This window comes from Haliotis rubra, unplaced genomic scaffold (assembly GCF_003918875.1).
Source record: "Haliotis rubra isolate DU_JTF1 unplaced genomic scaffold, ASM391887v1 Scf113, whole genome shotgun sequence".
In the NCBI taxonomy this organism is placed as follows: Eukaryota; Metazoa; Mollusca; class Gastropoda; order Lepetellida; family Haliotidae; genus Haliotis; species Haliotis rubra.
The window spans coordinates 1882038-1898284 of NW_025765037.1; the positions used below are offsets into that span (position 1 = coordinate 1882038).

General features: G+C 38.1%; 1 protein-coding gene across 1 annotated transcript in view; it reads right to left on the minus strand.

The window, feature by feature from the left end:
- Window positions 1-3270: 3270 nt before the first annotated feature.
- Window positions 3271-16247, minus strand: part of LOC124291690 (sporozoite surface protein 2-like) — a 36919-nt gene continuing 23942 nt past the window's right edge. The window contains exons 4-11 of the mRNA XM_046728745.1: window positions 15327-15356; window positions 13662-13697; window positions 12665-12697; window positions 11954-11986; window positions 10534-10569; window positions 10172-10210; window positions 6464-6526; window positions 3271-5245 (exon numbers count right to left, since the gene is read on the minus strand). Coding sequence (XP_046584701.1) covers window positions 4601-5245; window positions 6464-6526; window positions 10172-10210; window positions 10534-10569; window positions 11954-11986; window positions 12665-12697; window positions 13662-13697; window positions 15327-15356 — 915 coding nt within the window. The 3' untranslated portion in view covers window positions 3271-4600. The remainder of the gene's footprint in view (window positions 5246-6463; window positions 6527-10171; window positions 10211-10533; window positions 10570-11953; window positions 11987-12664; window positions 12698-13661; window positions 13698-15326; window positions 15357-16247) is intronic.

The window sequence follows — 16247 nt, forward strand, 5'->3', positions numbered from 1 at the left end:
TCAAATGTGGGACGAGAAATATTTCATTGGTCGTATTAAGCAACATAATTGGACCGTTGCAAAACATTACTTGTTACAGAACGGTCAGACTCAAATGTGACCCGAGAAATATTTCATTGGGCGATGAAGCAACAAAATGATAAACCCTATATGATTGAACACGGAAAATTTCTCAAAGATCCCACAATAAATTTACCAAGGTAAATGATCGATTGTTGCTCAAACAAGTCAGCCAAGACATGTTTGTATCGGACTAAACAAATGTGTGACATTCATGTCCAAGATAAACACCGCTGTCTGTGTCTGTCCACTGCTGGTCTTGAGTCGCCGATCAGGATCCTGACAATGAAGTGATGATGGTCGATACGTGACAAGTGGGTGAATAGTGTCTGAATCGCCCGTTTGAGATAAATGTTTGCTATTGTTCATGTAATAACATTTGAGACATATGGAAACACAATTTGTTCAAAAATTCGTGAAAAATGTCGTGAAAAATTTAAGATAATACAGATACAAACCAGGTAAGGAATATGTATGACTGGTTACCATAGTAAACAAACAATTAATATAATTATGTTGATATAGCTACAAGTCACAAGTTAACAATTCTGTCTGTTCGGATAATTTTGAGATAATCCGGCTACAAAGCTTACACGTCATTAATAAATGTTACTGGTTACCATAGTAACAAAACAATTAAAATATGTTGACATTGCTGCAAGTCAAGAGTTTAAAATTTAGTTTGTTCGGATAATTTTGAGATAATCCAGATGCAAAGCGTACACGGTCAGGAATATAGGTTACTGGTTATCATAGTAACCAAACAATTAATTTAAACAAGAGTTTAAAATTCAGTTGCTTCGGATAATTTTGAGATAATCCGGATACAAAATATACTTGTCAGAAATATATTTGACCGGTTGCAGCAGTATATGTTGACATAGCTAAAAGTCATAGCGCAATCAGCAAATATTATTATAGAAGCGTAAAGGATAATTTGAGCATTTTAAAAGAGTTTGTAATACATTCAGTCCTAGTCTGCAATCGGTCACGTGTAAGGTGAATCTAATACATTTGTATACTAAAGTTCAGACAACTTTAGGTCGGGAAATACATAAATAGCTTGCACAAACCAAATCGATTACAAAATCTTTCAGGATTCAGATAAAAGAATCTGTTACTATGTAATATCGACCATGAGTACTTGATACTTTTATGGATAACAACTTCTTTTATTCTTTTAACGAGGTTTCAGGGGTACTTAGTGGCCCTTCATCGGATAAAAAGGTTTATCAGGTACATGATGCACCTGATGGTAGGGCAAGAAGTAGCCTCGTTAACCTCGTTAAAAAAGGTTGTTATCTATACAAGTGTCAATGTAACTATGTTATTCCTACCTCTGAATGCCTCCGGTTGATTGTGTGTCACTGTCTGCAGTATAGACTCGTGTCTAGACGCAATTACGTACAGACTATCGTGATATAACTGAAGTAATGCGGATCACGGGGACAACAACAACAACAACAACCACCTAATTTTTAAAGATACATGAGTGAGTGAGTTTAGTTTTATGCCACCTTTAGCAATATTCCAGCAATATCACGGCGAGGGACCCAAGAAATGGGCTTCACACATTGTATCCATGTGGGGAATCGAACACGGGTCTTCGGTGACGAGCGACCGCTTTAGCCACTTGGCTACCCCACCGCCCCTAGAGATAAATGAGTTGGACATAAGTTAAATGTCTTGGCCAGTTAAACGAACTACTTAAATTCAAAACAACCATTCTTCTCCATTGTCAGCCATGTGTAGTGGTCATTTGGATGTGAATAGTTGATATTGGAATATACCGGGACGTGTTTTTTGCCAATATTGTTATTTCCTTGTACTTAAATTCATGATATTCAGTATATATTCAGTTTATATTCAGTAGATGAAGAATTAATTGATTGAAAGGTTTTGAATCAGAAGTGAGTGAGTGAGTTGGGTTTTACGCCACTTAAGCAATATTCCAGCAATATCACGACGGGAGAACACCAGAAAATGGGCTTCACACATTGTACCTATGTGGGAAATCGAACCCGGGTCTTCGGGGTGATGAGCTTAATCTTTATTCGCCGGCCTAACCTACCTCCCATTGAACTGGAAATAAACTGAAATATTTTAATATAGCGTCTTCCAAACTGAACTGCAGATGTACAACCTCCCCCCTTCCCTCCCTCTGTCTCTCTCTTTCTCATACTTCGATAATGTCTTATATGCATACGTCTGTAATAAACTTCTCAACTTAATAATATAATTAACACATTAAAACTGAACTGGAATATTGCAGCACAAACACCGCCCATTCAATAATCACCGACATGTGATCGGATTCACTTGCAAGTAAAGTTATAGGTGATGACAACCAATTAGCAACTACCTGACCTGATGTTCACGGTGACTATATCGGAGGAATACAGTTGGTAGTATTCAGGGACAACTGTGGGTTGTTTGTTTGTTTTTTAATGCTGCAATATTCCAGCTATTTGACGGCTGTAAATAATCGAGCCTGGACCAGACAATACAGTGATCAACAGCATGAGCATCGATCTATGCAACTGGGATACGATGACATGCGTCAACCAAGTCAGAGAGCCTGATCACCCGATCCCGCTAGTCGCCTTTTACGACAAGCATGGGTTACTTAAGACCAATTCTAACCCGGATCCTCACGTGTCTGACAGATGTGGGAAGGCAAGGATCTGTTTTAAGACCCTTCAGTTCCATCGTATTAAAACCTTTTATCAAGACAAATGCGAACAAAATATTTTTTGAAATTTATTTTCCAAAAATATGCATACATAAATTTCAATATCACAGACAATGGGATCACGTTTTGTGTACTTGTAAACACACGGACAAACGGTGTTGGATAGGTCAGTGTCTAAAGAACACACACGGAGTGTTTACGTAGTCAGGGACAAGGAACGAGGCAATATATAATGCATTGGAAGGGTTACATGTGGTACTCGGTACATGTTTGAAGGGAAAGTTGTTGCCAATAAGTCTAAACACTAAGAAAACACTAGTAAAAGTTATTTTTAAAAATCCTTCAAATTTACAATTTGCGAATTATGGGGATGTGGAGGAGTGATCTAAATGTTAAGTGAAAGTGAGCTTACTGCAAAAATACATTCTGAGAAATATTTCTCATACATATTATTGTGCCTAAATGTGACTTTAGTCAATTATTGAACACTACAAAAATATTAACAGAGTCACGCCAAAACCAAAATGCTCTATGTATAAAGTTTAGTCTTGATAAAAAAACATGCTTTTGTATGGATAGCGACACTTGCTAGAGTGGGGTGGTTTGGGTATGTGCGTCGACGGTGTACGGACGGAGACTAGATATTTTCGCAGCTGAAAACACTCCAGAAATTTGCGTTAATTAAAATGACGAACCTAAATATTGTTCTATAAAGAATATTCCTCTGCAATAAAGTATATTGTGAGGCAGATAATGTCATTAACAGAAATATGTTTCAAGTATCACTCCATACATCCCCCCAAAATCAAATTTCACATGAAGTTTTCTCAGGTATCCATAACAAGATGCTTGAATCTGACATTGTGTCACAGGTCCGAGTTTAATGGCTATCCACTTGTGTGTGATGGTGTTCTTGGTGGGAAAAACTAGAAGGTGTTCCTATCACATCACTCTTTGAATACACAATGCCAAGTGCCAAGTTTTCAAATGAAATGTATGTGTATTATATATGCTCTCAGTAAACTTCAGATTCAAGTACTTTGCGGGACTCAACACTAAAAAATCCTAGAATGTGTACTTTACTGAGAAAGTGTAATCACAAATATATCAATGTTGCATATCACTCCTGTTTTTAGTACAAACCTGAAAAAGGCCTACTGTCCTCATCACTTTTGAGAAAATAAGTTTCCGAGAAGCTTGTCATGAAGTCCTTTCCCGTAAGGCTAAGGCATATTGCTATCATATGTTGTTAAATACGTAACCATGGACATTGTCTGTTAAGAACCAAGCTGCTCATCTTTATGCAGGTTGTGATTGTACACTTATAGGTTAGTAGATATAGTATATCAGCAATATATCTGATAAACAACAATTATAAATGATCTGTAGAGGGTGCATACTTTTGAAAACGACGTGTAAACAATACTACGTACAAACATGTACTTAAGCATTTCGTTTTATAAAAATACAGGTGACCTTTGGAATACATTTTAAATATTGTATCTGTTCCGGATGGTACAAATCGTCAGTGATCACTAGAGGGGTTAGACAAAACCATGTTGATTAAGATGTTGATGATCTAGCTCTTAGGGTAAGCTTTAGGAACGCTTGCTTCAAAAACGTACACGCTGATACACGTTCTACGATGTAAATGTTGTTGTGGCACAGAGGACATATCGTGTGCAACAAAGTGAAACTTCCAAATATGTTCAAGCAGATTTGCGCCACATGTGCCCCATGTGCTGGGCATCCAGATATCAAACCATGATCCTGACCTAAAGAAGTGACGACGCTCCTTCTGAAACCTTTCACAACAAGAACCCTTGGTCATCAAAATCAGTATCAAGATCATGACTTCAAGAAGTTATCAAGATCCTTTTGGAACTCTGGACTAAACACTTCATTCATGATCTTATCGTCAATCTCAGGTGCCTCACCCGCATCCTGCCCAGCTAAAGTCTTCAAGTTATAGTCCGCAAGTTTTTCCAAAGCAGCTATACGTCCATCTTCTTTCCTAACCTTTGGTGTTCTCGCAGGAATGTCAGGCACAGGAATGACTGGCACAGGAGAGTCTTCATCATCGTCCTGATCGTCCACTGGATTATCATCTTGATTCGGATCTGGTCTTGAAGAATGTGCATTGCTTGGGCCAGCCCGCTCAATGGGTTGGTCATCAGCCTTGCTGGAAGGTGTATTTGGTTCGGGCGGATTTCTTGGAGAAACAATCGTTGCTCGAGCATCATCAGATGAAGGTGTATTATTTCGACTAGGTGTCCTGTTTTGATTACTCGGGGGTCTACTAGACTGTCTCTGGTCTGGGGTGTTATTTCTGCTGTTTTTGCTGCCATCCTCTTTGGTGATGGGGGGTACAACTGTATGTTTGTTGAGATCTGAGGCTGCACGTGACAAGGGTCGATCTCCTCTGCGTGGAGTTGCCTCCCTTACAGGAGGCAGGTCATCCTGCCGTGACTGATTCCTAGACATCCTCTTCGGCTGTAAACATATATACAGAGAAATCGCGTAAAGCAAACTGATGAAGTGAGTGAGTGGGAATGATTTAACGCCGTTTTTAGCATTATTCCAGCAATATCACGGCGGCGGACACCAGAAATGGGCTTTACACAGTGTACCCATGATTGTGGGGAATCGAACCCATGTCTTCGGCCTGATCATGACTAGTGAACGCTTTAACCACATATCAAGCTGAGACGGTTATCATGACATCGACGACGAAGGTTATATTTCATTTTACAAAATGATAATGACAAAGCTCTCCATAGTGGGTAGTTGGTTATATTTCCTATGATATTTGCTAACACAATCCCCTATCTGATACCTATGAGTTTATAGTTGCACATGTTTGCAACATGGTGTTAAATAACTATTTACTACAGGGTGCAGATTCCTAGACACCCACTTCGGCTGTTAACACATACAGTGAAATCGTGTAACGCATACTGATGAAGTGAGTGAGTGAATGAGTGAGTATGGTTTTACGCCGCTTTTAGCATTATTCCAGCAATATCACGGCGGCGGACGCCAGAAACGGGCTTCACACATTGTACCCATGTGCGGGTTCTTCAGCGTGACGAGCGGACGTTTTAACCATGCGGCTACCCCACCGCCTCCATACTATACTAATGAAATAGGGATGTAAAGAAATACCAAGTGATGTGAAATAAAGTACAATCACGTTCAAGATTACGAACGTATTAGCCAATGGCAGGCATTTGTGTCGCTGCTTGTACACAGTAGTCTGGGTACTTGGTACTATGCCGGAATTTAACATGAATAAGCCATTCAGACACGGCATACTGACAGGAGTTACTGTTTGTTTCTCCATGGCACCAGGTAGAATAAGAACAAGAGCCTTCTTTTGATATAACACTTAAAGGGTATCGAAATGCCGTACTGTAGAAACATTACCATTGGGGCTGTTGTTGTCAGGGTATGTTTGAGGTACAACCGAAAAAATATATGATGCGTTTGCCCCTCGCCCTCCATAAAAAAAAAGAGAATAAAAAAAAATAAATGATTAATGAATGAATGTATGGCATGGACGGATCGATGTATGGATGAATGCAGACATAAATTATAAATATTGACCCCAAAATACAAACAATACTAACAATCAAAACAATTTAAAACAAACAATAACAACAAACAAAATGAACAGACAAAACGATTATACCAGTTTGTGATGTAACTTACACTGTCCTGCCCTTCATCTCCCATCTCTACATACACATCTCGAGCTGTTGTGGGTTCCTCAGACTGAAACCAAGAGAATCTGTTATTCGATTCAAGACATGATAAATCTTCTTCATGGATGACAAACAAAGTCAGAACTTAGTATTTGTTACATTAACATATGTGTGGGTCTACCAAGCGCAAATAGTATAAACATATAAGACATGTTATATTAGTCTTATCAAACGTACTTATATAGGTATTATAAACATTTTCAGAAACTCGTTTCAAAATTTAAAAAACCCACAATAACAATAGGAAATGCCTTGAAAGTGCTGATGAAAGATGTTATTAGTGTGTGATTATACACAGAATTATGGTTCTGTGGAGAATACGTACACAGGACACACGGAGATATACACTGTGAGTATAATCGTACAATGTACATGCTAATAAGGACCCACTTTAGGTTATATGGATATGTAGATTAGTAGTTAATATTAACGAACGAAAAGTATGTACATCATGCTATTGATATTTCACTAAAGGGATTAACTGAAACAGGAATCATCTGCACATGTCGTTGGTCAATGACAATTTGCCAATTCACCATTCCAATAGACTTCCATTGTCGGTCACCAAAGCAACAGAGCAATCCCATGTGATTGTTGATGTGTTTGCAATCTCAGGTGACAAAGAGGACAACTTTATAGATTTATTGATCTTCATGTCGGCTTAGCCCTTGGGGGCAACATAACAACTCAGATGGTACAGGCCTAATTCGTAGGATCAAAATCTACACTGCCATTGCTCGTAATGCCTATTTGCTCTGACAAACACAATTTATGGACAGCCACACCTTGACTAATTATAAATAAGTATTGTCATGTAATGGAGATAGCTATACACCTATCTGCAGTCTAAGACCTGTTCTTAAATATCTGTGCGAAGTAAATTAATCAAGCAATGTGTATAGAGAAGAAGAATTTAGTCATCAAACCAAGCAACAGACCTCCATGATATTGACGGCACAAACAGACGCAGGAAAGACACACAGCAGATGATGTCATGTTTCTATGGCAACAAGTCTGACACGTGATCACTCGGAGATGTATAGCTGATGGATTAGATACAGCAAATTGTCATGATACGCTGAATTAGAACTCGACAAATGCTGTGAGGATAATCGATATACTTGTTGTGCTGCTTGCGTTCAACAGTCCTTGCCAAGCTGTCTGCATTAACATGGGGCAGTGACACGGAACTACAAAAAACCAATTGTGGGTTTAAAATATATGATGCATACTTAATTAGTTAAATGAATGCTCAAATTGTTCATTGTCCCGAGGGGAAAGTACACGACGCTTCAGTGTTTATAGCTGAAGAAGAAAATGGTTTGAAAAACGTAAATGAGAATGAGAAGGATCTCAAACGGATGTCTGAACGCTTTCCTACGTCTGTCACGCGCCAATGACGCCATCTTTTAGTCACCTTATCGACAAATGCCATCACGCGACGCCTCAGGAACACCTTCTGAGCTAGGTCAAGGTCGTTTGCTGACCTCCGATTTCGTTTCTTCCTTATTCGTTTCCGGAGGTCACCGGATTTGTCCATGTGACCCCGTGACTCCTCGGACTCCGTGTCAGACTTATTGAGCCAAAGGTCAGGGTCAGACTTAGACCTACTGAGGTAGACGTAATTCCCATGCTGTGAGTTTGTGGACACAATTTCAGGGATGTTAGTATAGCCAGGTTCAAGTTTAGATACATATGATCCTGTAAATTCATGCTTTTGGCCACTAATTGATGATACGCTCTGCGACCGCTGGCGTACCTTGGCTGGCTCTGCTCTTTTGCGATAATTTCTGTTCTGGGAACTTCCTGGTCTTGAAACGTAAGCGTGTTCAGTCTTAGTCGGCTTAGGAGTTGGGTTCTTAGTCTCCTCGTCATCGTCCTCGAATGGCGGCAGGTCAACGCTTTCAAAGGACGACTTGCTCCCGCCACGATCGTACGGGGTTTTGTTCTGTGAACAATATGCAATCTACCCGATACCAGATAGTTCCAAACAAGAGAAGATAACTCCTGTTCAGCCGCCCGCGAGAGCAAAATATCGCACGGTAGATTATGCATTTTTGCAATTCTGATTAGTGTTTTTTGAGTTTATAATGAATGCCTTGAAATAAACACTCGGTGGAATTTCGTTCTGTGTGTTTGACATCATATTTCATGACTGTGGACGGTTTTGGGACATACCATTACGCCATACGAAAGAACAACTGAGGATACTTCTGTACCGTTTTTGTATGTATGTATGTATGTATGTATGTATGTATGTATGTATGTATGTATGTATGTATGTATGTATGTATGTATGTATGTATGTATGTATGTATGTATGTATGTATGTATGTATGTATGTATGTATGTATGATGTATGTATGTATGTGTGTGTATGTGTGTATGTATGTATGTATGTATGTATGTGTGTGTGTATGTGTATGTGTATGTATGTATGTATGTATATGTATGCATGTATGTGTATGTATGTATGTGTATATATACACATATATACATACATACACACATATCGTCGATATATATGCACACACACATTTAATTCTATTTCCATCGAATATATATTACTTATTGCGCACGTACGTGTTTTGTATGTTTGTTGTGTGTGTGTTTGTTGTGTGTTTTCTCTCTCCCTCTGTGTGTGTGTGTGTCTGATTGGAGAAAGAATGCTGACTGTAACGTAACTTACACCTCTCAACACTTCAAAGATGTCACTATGATATTATACTGACGAGCAAATAGATGACGGCAACGTGTATAAAGTCGTCCTCACGTTTGTAACTTTCACCGTGGAAACGCAAACAACTGTGGTATGGTTAACCTATCCTAACGACTCTAGTTACACTGACAGTTAATTACAGTTTCGTTTTCCCATGGGAATATGTTTTGGAGAAGGACTCAGGGACCGGAACACACTTGTTAACCTGGCGCCATTGTTTCTAATGTTTACGCATGAACTGCTTCTTTTGCTCTGATAACGAGTTGTAATCATATTTTGTTGTCGTATCCCCATGGGAAATACGCTATATACTGTCATGGCAGTAAAAGGGATCTGAAGTATCTGTGTATTTGTTACTATCACCCAGCACCAGTGTGTATAGCAATCCACAGAAAGCAATAAACAGATACATTTGCAATCTATATCATTGATGATTACATCATGTTCAACTCTGGGTTGCATGTTGACGATCAAAGACACAACATAATACTGACACTTAAAAGCCAAAGGGAGATAAGTGTGCAGTCAGAACAAAACGTTCAATTTAATCAATTAAACTCTGCAGATAAAAAGAGTAACTGTAAAGCTTTGCAGATATTGATAAAGACTCAAACATGTATTTGCCCAAAATTGACTTTAGAAAGGTTGGATGTCCACATAGATATTTTATTAAATTGAAGAAGAATCAAATACTGAAAAATTGACCGAAAACGTTTCTTCATAATAATTAATTTTCATTCAGTAAAAGACATAAGATTAACATGCTTTTAATTTATTTAATATTATTCACGTAAATTTTACGATAACAACTTTTACCATTTTGCATAATCAGAGGAAGATATAGCACAGGAGCCCAGTATACCAGTGAGATAGAGCTGTACACAGGGTGCTATAGCATACAGAGAGGTATGCATAGGTATGTGGTATATGTCATACCTTATCATTATAACGAGAAGCAGGTGGTTCACTGCTTGGCTGTAATTCAATATACAATAGAAATCAATACGTTGTCCCCAGAAGAACATAAACACATCAACTGAATCGTAACCATAATATTACATTGAACTGTATAATATGTACACTTCATTAACTTGCAATAAGATGAAAAGATGTAAACTATTTAGTTCATTGGTGGTCGACAAGGAGAATATACATATTTACAGCACTTTGCATTCAAAATAGTATGTTAAAACTCGAACAGATATGCGTTTGTGAGTGATGATTAAAGAGGATTTAAGGATTAGAGAGTCACATTTTGTACCAGAGGTCTTGGTGCCATAGCAAATTGCATGTCATACCTGGTATTTTTTAGCCTTTCTAGATTGAGGACGAGGCTGGAACAACAAGTATTCAGTACATAATTTGAGGAATTGAACACTATTCCAGCAATATCACTTAGCCAAACACAATGAATATAACGAACATGAGCAAACACTTTACCTACTGGGCTAATCAGCAATCCAAAATGAATTTGAAATACAGTCGTATTCAGGTGATTATAAACAACTGACATATTTCAAATGGTATGATCATTTAATTAATAATTTTTTAAAGGGTCCATTAACAAACATATAAGCATAATACAAATTTGCAAAGACATGGGGAAATGTATGTTTGCAGTCTCTCTGACGACATGAGAATCTGACGTATGTATATATGGTAAATAGTGTCCTTAATAGTGACATATGCATGAGGTGGATGAATGGTGCATGACAGTGTTACAAAATGAACTTGATGTAAATGATAGTGAAACCGTTGATTGGCATAGGTGTATGTGATGATATGAAGTGAAATGTGGATATGATGGCAAGAATGCATATTCCATATGATAATAAATGCTCTCGCGGGCGTTCACGCATGTATCACACTGTAATATCAAAACAAGAATTGTTACATACATTATCACTTATACACATGATTGAAGACAAACATTTTGAAAATGAACTTATAAAGAAAAAGTTATGAAACCCTTGCTATTTATAGAAGAATCTGTCAAAACGAATTTACATTTAAATTGTATTTAAAATGAAATCAATATGTTTTTACGGTTTTCCGAGTCTAACTTATAATTACCAGAAAAATATATGACTGTGACTTGCATACGAAATATGTATGAACACATACAAGAGGGTCCGCTTGCATTGGGTTCAATTTTATGCCCATGGTTATTTTAATTTGACTCAGATCGATAAATGATAAAATTATACAGAAACAATAAATATTCATGGATGATAAAACTACCAACACATGTTATATATCGTTATAGGCAGGTAAGACGGCATGCAAACAATGTATTTGTAAATATTTTGGTTAATATCAACTACACCATGATACGCATCGTGCTGTTAAAACTACTGTAATAAAATAAGTACTAAAAACAAAACAAAAACCAAAGAAATATGAAAAATATACAAATAGTCTTCTATCAAAATGATATTACACGTATACACATGGATCATTTTCTGAGAAATGTTATTTGTCCTAATTTCGTAAAATGTGATTTCAAGTAGATTTTATTCTGATAAAATGAATAAAAAGCCTATCCGTTTGGTTTAAGGGATGAACAAGTTACGTTTTCGAGCCCTTCACCCTTTACAAGCGTATACACATTTATTGGCTAGTGCACACTACATTCCACGGAACACAGTTAACTGAAATATGCTGTGTGCTGTAATGCTTATAGAAACCATTGGAGAGAAGTGGTACATTCATACTTACCCTATTAGATTGAGGTGGGGTTCTTTGTGGTGTCTGAAATAACAACCGAGTTGTCAATATATATAACCGTCTCGATGATCTAACAGATTCCATTGGGTGTAAAAGACAAATTAGTAATGAGTGAGTGAGTGAATTTATTTTTACGCCGCACTCAGCAATATTCCAGCTATATGGCGGCTGTCTGTAAAAAATCGAGTCTCGACCAGACAATCCAGTGATCAACAGCATGAGCATCGATCTGCGCAATTGGGATACGATGACAAGTATCAACCAAGTCAGCGAGCTTGACCACCCGATCCCGTTAGTCGCCTCTTACTACCAGCATGGGTTACTGAAGATCAAAATTCTAACCCGGACCTTCACGGGTGCAAATTAGCAATGACAGTTATATGAATGGGTCACTGCAAATCATTGATGACACCAGGTGTTCATGAAAATTATAAGGCTGTTCTCGTTGCACCCGACCCACTACTGACATAGGAACAGTATACGCAAAATTGTTAGGATTATGGTGAATCCCACCCCGAATAACATGAAGAAACTAACTTTTCCAACCATCAAATCGAAAGTTAAATACTATGAACAATAACTCTTTATTGTTATATATTGCCCCACCAATTATACCATGTATAAATAGGTTACGTTTACTTAGAAATGTCAGTGAAGAATATATTTGACTGGTTCTTGAAAGTCCAGAAAATATCCACTCACTTTGTTGGCTTGTGGAGATCGTCGTTCTGGTGTCTGCAACAAAGCAAATGTCACTGTAACCGTACAATTATGATATGAACAAGACGGATAAAGGCTGTATTTGGTCAAGTAGAAGTGATCGGTATGAAAATGAACAAGCAAGGTGAAATGAGTGAGAGCTAGCATTTATCATTGTTATACAAATTAATTGGATGAGGCTGACTTACAGATTATATCATATTTCGTTACATGTTTGGGTCCAAACAAACAATAATTTAAGTAAAACAAGTTCACATCATATCTGTATGAACAGGGCTAAGTTTCATAATGTTTCCCTTTCAACAAAAGGCTAAGGGGTCCTATCTTATCTTGTCCTTTCCTCCAGGCCCTTAATTGACTTCATGTTGAAAACCGACGTAAAATCCAAGTCATTTACATGTATTTGCATAAGTATGTCAACATATTGTGGAATATCAAAGAGACGTTAAGGCCAGCATGAGTATAAATGTTGCATAACAGTTCGAACCCTCGACCATGACTGAGGCACCTGTTAGAAAACCCCTTCTCCTTAAATGCGTTATGTGTTGCGGGGAAAACATCGGGACTGTTTGATTCGAAGTCAGTATATGTAATGAGTTTCAATTTGGTATCCATGTTTAACTGTGGCATTGTTTTTGGTTTGTTGTTTAACGCAGTATTCAGCAATATTAATTATATGGCGACGGTCTGTAAATATTCAAGTCTGGACCAAACAATCCAGTGATCAACAGTATGAACATCGATCTACGCAACTGGGATACGGTGACATGTGTCAACCAAATCAGCGAGCCTGACCACCAGATCCCGTTAGTAGCCTCTTACGACAAGTATGGGTTGCTGAAGATTAATCATTCATCAGCATCAGATATAATTTTAACATTTTAACGACACTACCAATCACACTGAATTTTAACACTTTATGAACATATTCATTTCAATGGCTGGAAGAAGAAAAAAGTATAAATTCGTTAAAACTTACATTGTTGGAGTTGCTCGGCCTCCTGGCATTCGATGGCTGTAATTGAAAATATATTTAGTTTACATGATGTTCATTAATAATTAACTACATGTGTTTACAGCGTCCCTAGCAACCTTGCAGTTGTTAGAGCAACCGTAATGAAATATGTACACATATGTATGAACTTACTTTGTGGAAGTATACATGTACATGCACAACAGATGTACTTCCGCGTGTATCCGTGACAAGTTATCAACGATCAAGAGCCAATTCAGGATATGTTTACAAGACGAATACTGCGAGATGAGATGAGACTTTTATAGCGACGTGCCTATACTACTGTGCGTGTTTATGTTTGCTTTTGTTTGTGTGTGTGAGTGCGTGGATGTCTGTGTCCGTGTTGAAGTGATTGATTGATGGATTGATTGAGTGAGTGGGTGGGTGTTGATGGATTGAGTGATTGAGTGATTGAGTGAGTGAGTGAGTGAGTGAGTGAGCGTTCTATTCCAGTTATATATAGAGAATACTACACGAGGTCTCATTACATACGAATTATACGAAACGAGTGTCCTTCCTATGGTATCTGACCGAGCGAAAGCGAGGTCAGATAACATAGGAAGGTCACGAGTTTCGTATAATTCGTATGTAATAGAGACCGAGTATATAATCGTGGTATTTTATTTATTACTCCACGTCTTACATGCATTAAATTGACAAAATAGCGTATTTTTGTTAATATTTTGGTTTCAAACCGAAACCGGTTTCATGAAGAGGTTGTGGAAGGGTTTTGCACTGCAGTACAATATTTGCATGACGTCACTGTAATGACGTCACTGCCTTGGTAACCGACGTCACGATGCATGTCAGTTGTCATCGCCTCATACAGCCTCCTACAGTAAACTACTCCGTAGCACCCCGTTTCTTGGTTTGCAGTTGCTCCATTCGGCTAACATCACTGGTGGAAACATTGCGTTTACGTTTTTCGACGGATATAATGTCTCAGTTCGGCTCACAATTAAACAGCGACACGGCAACTTTCGCAATGTTTACATTCCCACAATGCATTTAAGTTGTAGAATGAATGGATTCACGTTTTTGTTGTGAATGAAAAAATAGTTACGTCAGAATGTGACCTACCTGAGAGGTCATCGGTTATCCAATCAAATCGTTAGAATCTCAGGTCTAGTCGTTACGACACAGGTCAACGCGATACGACACTCGTGTGACGTACGAGATTAGTATGCAACTACCCATACGTTGACCACGTGGGTAATAAAGAGCGGCATGCCATACATAGTCCAAGCGATGCGGATTTTGGACGTTTACCATTTTTGTGAACAAACCTAGCATTAGTGTAACCGAGGTTCGAACCTGCAATCAAAAGTTACGCAACTCTTCAACAACATGACCCATGAAGATCCGGGTTAGAAATGTTCTACAGTAACCCATGCTTGTAACGGGATCGAGTGGTCAGGCTGTTGACTTGATTGACACATGTCATCGTATCCCAGTTGCATAGACCGATGCTCATGCTGTTGATCTTTGGATTATCTGGTCCAGACTTGATTATTTACAGACCGTCGCCATATAGCTGGAATATTTGCATTAAACAGCAAAACAACAACCAACAACCTAAGCGACAGGTCATTCCATGAGCCCCTAGACTAAACGAAACGGAATACATACCCTTCTGGCCTGTTGTGACCTTTGGGGTGTCTGCAATGAAACAAACCAACAAAATCATCACTTTGAAATAAGCACGACCTTCAAAACCAACGTACTGACTGTGTTTAGGAATCAAGGAAGGTTCTATACCACTTTAGACACTATTTATCTCACTGAATGTAAGCCTGATGATTTATGACTCCCAAAGATATATTTCCCACCTTGGATGAATATTCGGAAACCAGTTCTTATTCTGACGGTGAATGTTGGATTTGAACGAATGATTATAAATTTCTTTTCCGAAACTTTGCACAATGATTTATCCGTGACAATAATGATGTTCGATACAATTCCCCATTTTGAAAATAGAAAATACTAAACGATGTCCCGTGTGATACCATATTTATGAAACGAGTGAATGGTTTGGTATCTAACGAGCGAACCCAACATTAGCAAAATAATATCCCAGAATTCAGCTTACCGAACAGGTGCATTACTCCGTCATAACAGGGGTCACGCGTATGAATACATTTCATATATGATTGTTAACATTAGTCTATTTAATTTGATTTTTTTAAAAATAAACAAGAGGGTATGAAAAAGGGACCAAACGACTTCAACCAACATATTATTTTTTTAACATAAACGCTGTTACACCCAACCGAGCAAAGAAAAGTTGATTATCGCGACTTTGTTTTGATCACGTTAATTTGGCATGTGACCGAGTGCAAATAGTTCCGGCAGCACGCATTTGTAGATTTATGAAACAGTGATATCTTCAACGGATGAGTAATAATGTGAAATATACCCTATGTGTTTCACAGGAATATATAATCTGTGATGGCTGCAACGGGTGGGCAACATACCCTCACCTTTTCGGGTCAACCATCATCACTATTTGTTGACAACTCATACACTCACGCTCATGAAATAGTCGCACAC